Source organism: Penaeus vannamei, chromosome 43 (genome assembly GCF_042767895.1).
Source record: "Penaeus vannamei isolate JL-2024 chromosome 43, ASM4276789v1, whole genome shotgun sequence".
In the NCBI taxonomy this organism is placed as follows: domain Eukaryota; kingdom Metazoa; phylum Arthropoda; class Malacostraca; order Decapoda; family Penaeidae; genus Penaeus; species Penaeus vannamei.
The window spans coordinates 4,792,266-4,796,843 of record NC_091591.1 but is presented as its reverse complement, the minus strand read 5'-3'; the positions used below and the strand labels follow the sequence as shown (position 1 = coordinate 4,796,843).

At 40.0% G+C, this 4,578-nt stretch overlaps 1 protein-coding gene across 4 annotated transcripts in view; it reads right to left on the bottom strand.

Annotated features, from left to right (window-relative positions):
• The window catches only part of ACOX1 (acyl-CoA oxidase 1), a 24,343-nt gene extending 20,443 nt beyond the window's left edge, over window positions 1-3,900 (bottom strand). The window contains exons 1-2 of one of the 4 annotated variants that reach the window (XM_070118864.1): window positions 3,757-3,900; window positions 1,985-2,129 (exon numbers count right to left, since the gene is read on the bottom strand). In XM_070118864.1, the coding sequence (XP_069974965.1) occupies window positions 1,985-2,114 (130 nt within the window). In that variant the 5' untranslated portion in view covers window positions 2,115-2,129; window positions 3,757-3,900. Of the gene's footprint in view, window positions 1-1,984; window positions 2,130-2,336; window positions 2,364-2,413; window positions 2,433-3,222; window positions 3,358-3,756 lie in introns of those variants that run through there. The other 3 variants (XM_070118862.1, XM_070118865.1, XM_070118863.1) reach the window with 3 other exon arrangements.
• Between the last annotated feature and the right edge of the window lie 678 nt (window positions 3,901-4,578).

Sequence of the window (4,578 nt, the reverse complement as noted above, 5' to 3'; positions counted from 1 at the left end):
AAACTGCATATCATAAAAATATCAACACAATTCATCAAATAAACCAGATACTATACAGTACTAATAAAAAATGAATATCTGTAAAATAAAGACACCATGTAACTAAGCTAAACACACATTCACAGTTGGTGTTCACAAAGGATGGGGAAAAACAATATCTTTAGTTTCTTTCTCACTCTACTATAACACACAATCATTCCAGCTAGTCTCTCTCTAATTTGAACATTACTAATAAAATCTAATTGTTGTCTACCATCCTACAGGGGTTTAAAAGAGGCAGTAAACAGGTTCATAAATATCACTACCTAAATCGGTAGAAAAGAAAGAAAGAAAAGAAAAAAAAAATTATATAAATTTTAAACTTACATAAGAATCTTACACAACATTCCTTCAATCCATGTGAATATATGTATATATAAAAAAATCACAACAATGAACCTGATGGTAAATATGCATAAGGATTATAAAACAACTGTGATTTTGTTACTGGCCAAGCCGCAATGGGCATGATCTCTGCACCTGTCAGCTCTTAGGCCCGTACTCTTAAAACCTTTCGCCAGGGCTGGCGAAAGGTTTCGCTGGGCGATCCGGAATTTCATCCTATTAAAATCATGCCTGGCGAACGTTCGCCAGGGCTGAAATAACGTATATACATATTTTTTTCAAGACCTTCGATGTTCCAGTCGAGAGCTCAAGACATCAGCTGTATTCCTACCCCCCTACCCCTACCCCCCACCCCCGAGATGACTTATTTAGATTTAGGTTGTTGTTATTTTGGTTGTAAGGATAATGTTCTTTTCACAAATGTTATCAGAAGTGTTTTTATGGCGGCATGTTTACTTTTGGCTATAGAAACATAGCTGTAGTGATCCACCGCCCTATAATGAGGCGTGTCTAATGATACCCTTGTAGGCCTACAGTTCAATATCTCATAATGATACCCTTGTAGGCCTACAGTTCAATATCTCATATCAGTTAGGAATAGTAAAATTGTAATTTTTAAACTCTTGTTAAAGTATAAAGTTATTTTTTGTATAAAAGTATAAAGTTGATATAGTATAGTATAAAGTACTTTGAAAACCTTTCGCCAATGCTGGCGTTCACCTGGCGAAGCTTCGCCAGGCGAACATCTGAGTGAGGGAGGCCTTACTTTTAAAACTAAGGCAGGTGTTCGCCAGGCCTGGCGAACGAAAGGGATCGCCAGGCACTAACATCTTGGATTCCTGCTAAATCTAGCGCTTCGGCGAATGAAAAAAACGTGAGAAAAAGCAAAAGGTTTTAAAAGTACGGGCCATAAAGTTAACCTTGTTATAATATAAAATGTAGTATAGCATAAAGTATAAAGTTAATTTTGTTATAGTATAAAGTTATTTTCAACTTCTTTGTTATAGCATAAAGTTAAATTTTAACTCCTTTGTTATAGTATAAAGTAGGACTATTGCAGAAACATTTTCGTCTTCTCTCGAGGTTAATAATTAAGTTTAGGTTATGTTATGTGCACTGCAGATGTAAACAAATTTGCGCTAGATTTAGCGGGAATGCAAGATGTTAGCGCCTGGCGATCCCTTCGCCCGCCCTGGCGAACGTTGGGTTTAAAAGTAAGGCCTCCCTCACTGGCAAATTGCAGTACAAATAGGAATCAGTCCAAAATCTCTCATAAGAATACATGTGGTGGTGGGAGGGGGGTTGTTGGCCTTTGCCAGAGAGTGTAGTGATGAGGCTAAGAATCAGAATCTATAGCACTCTTAGGTAACTTTCTTTATACCTTTATAGTTATTTTACAACATCATAGAATAACTACAAACTATCCTAAAACCTCGAATGACAACGAAAATCACACAAAATCCAACAAACAGAACAATTACACAAACACAACCAAAAAAAAAAAAAAAAGCAAAAGCAACCGAAGGTTCAAAAAAAGGTTCTACCAATCACAATCAACTCCAAAAACAAAAGCAAGATACCAAAATATTCAACAACTTACCAAGCCTCCTTCTGAATTGTGTCTTCTCTTCTCCACCATCCATTATATTCGTAATTTCTTCCTTGTTGAAAGTGCATTTTGCTCTTTCCTTCTGCAGGTCAGGCACACAGGTTCCCTCGGCTAGCGCCATGTTTACGACGATCAGCTGTGTGAGAAGACAATGTTTACGTCAATCAGCTGATTTTACAACGATCAGCTGTGAAGAATGAGATGGTTTCTGTCGATCAGCTTTTTTTTTTACGACAATTGAAGAATGGGAGCGTTCATATCAATCAACTGATTTAGGTCAATCAACCTATTTTTTTTCTTTTTTATATGTATAGGATGAATGAACATGTCGATCGGCGTTTACGTCATTCAACATTTTACGACGATCAGCTGAGTAACAGATTTTGATAATGACGACTAACTGGGAAAAATAATGTTTACGTCAATCAGCTGTTTGGGACAAGATATTTGTGTAACAGCTCCGCGGATTGTGATGTTACGCCGATGTGAAGTGTGGGAGTCTGTAGTGTTTATGTCGATCAACTGTGTTGAAATGGTGTTTGCAGTGTGTGTAGAATGAGATAAGGTTCTTGTGTGTGTTGTTTGTTTTGTTATAGTTGTTATTTATGTTAATGATATCGGCTGTGTGCGTACCGATGATTACATTATAATTGGTGGTGGTAGCTTAATGTTGTGGTGATGGTGGTTGTAGTGATTTTGTTGATTGTGGTGTTATTGCTTGTAGAGGTAACGGTAGTTTTAGTTTTGTTGTCGACTACAGTGGTAATATTGGTTGTGACGATGGTGATGGTGATTTTGCTCTTGTGGTTGTGATGATGGTGCTATTGACTGTATGGTATTGATGACGGTGTCATTGGTAGTGGAGGGGATAATAACGGTGATATTGGTTGGGGTGGAAACGATGGTGATATTAGTTGTGGTGATTTTGTTATGGTGATATAGGTTGTGGTGTCGTATTGGTGGTGTAGGTTGTGTTGATTCTGATGATTTCGCGTTGAGGCGGTGACGCCGGCTGTCTTAGTGATAACGGTGTTTTTGTCGTTTGTTATGATGATGGTGATGATGAGAATGGATGGTGGTGATAGCTGATTAATTGTATTGATTTGTTGGTGATGATTTTGTTCCTGGTTGTGGTGGTGATGGTGGTTTGTGATGGTGGTGACATGTATGTTGTTATTAACCGCGTCATTAATGTTACACTAATTACTTATCGTCGTGGTGCTTACTACCTTACGAGGTTGATAACTGTGAAATGGGCTGTTGATATTTTCCTCGCCAGACCTCTTCTGCAGAGGGTTAATTGCAACTGACAGGGGAAGGGAGCAACAGGCTCGGGAATAATGATGCATTTTTTTATTGGTGTTTTTGTGCCATTATTTTTTGTGCTTAACTTCAAGGTGACACAGCGCACATCCGCTTTTGTGTTTTGTACAATGATGGGTTTATTTTACTTCTGTAATGGTTACTTTTCTCTCTCCTTTCTCTCTATCACCCACGCGCGCGCGCGCACGCACGCACGCACAACCCCCCCACCCCCACCCCCACACACGTGTGTGTGTGTGCGCGCGCGTGTGTGAATACACAATTCTTTTCTTCACTGGCAAGGGTTCCTTGAGATATGAACCACATTTCAGGGATTCCTCCTCAAAGCAGAGACTGCAAATCACTCTGGTTTACGCGAAATGAAATACGTTATTCCAAACCCCAAAATGTAAAACTAAAAAACAACAACTAATGCAAAGAAGAGACACAAGGAAACTCACAATTGACTGCACTGCTCTGCGTGCCGACTACAAAATGCTGCAGACCGACTGACTGCTGTCTTGTTCATTAAAGATATCCGTTATCACGCCTTACGATAAGGGATGGGCAGCGGTCTCGGTTCGAATATATAATGGGCTAGAAGTGAATGGAAGCGGTGAGATACGGGTCGAGGAATTGGTGTTTGGCATGCAAGAAGATGCGGAGGGAGAGAGGGTTAGAGAGAGAGGGAGGGAGGGAAGGAATGATAGAGGGAGGGAGATGGATAGAGGGAGGGAGATGGATAGAGGGAGGGAGATGGATAGAGAGAGAGAGATGGATAGAGAGAGAGAGATGGATAGAGAGAGAGAGAGAGAGAGAGAGTCAATCAGTTTAGTCAGTCAGCAGACTGACTGACGGACTGACAGTTTTGTCAGCAGTCAGTCAGACCGACAAACAGATAATCAGACCGACAGGCAGACAGTCAGAATGATAGACAGACACACGGAAAGACAGAATGACAAACAGCAAGTCAAGAATGCAAACAAACAGTCAGTCAGACAGAACGAGACAGGCAATAAAGACGTCGTGGCTCGGAGACAGAAGCGAGAGGGGGGAGGAGACACACGCACACAAATAAAAAAGAAAGAAAAAAACAGACTGCAATAAATCATTTAGAACATACTAACGAGTCATTTCAGTTTTCATGAAGCACCAGAAGATAAGATAACAAGATAACACTGGTTTCTTTAATGATAAAAACAAGACAAGGTCAGTATAGACCGAAATATCTACATCAGGTGATGGGGATACAGGACACAAGACCTCGACCCGGATTTTATCTC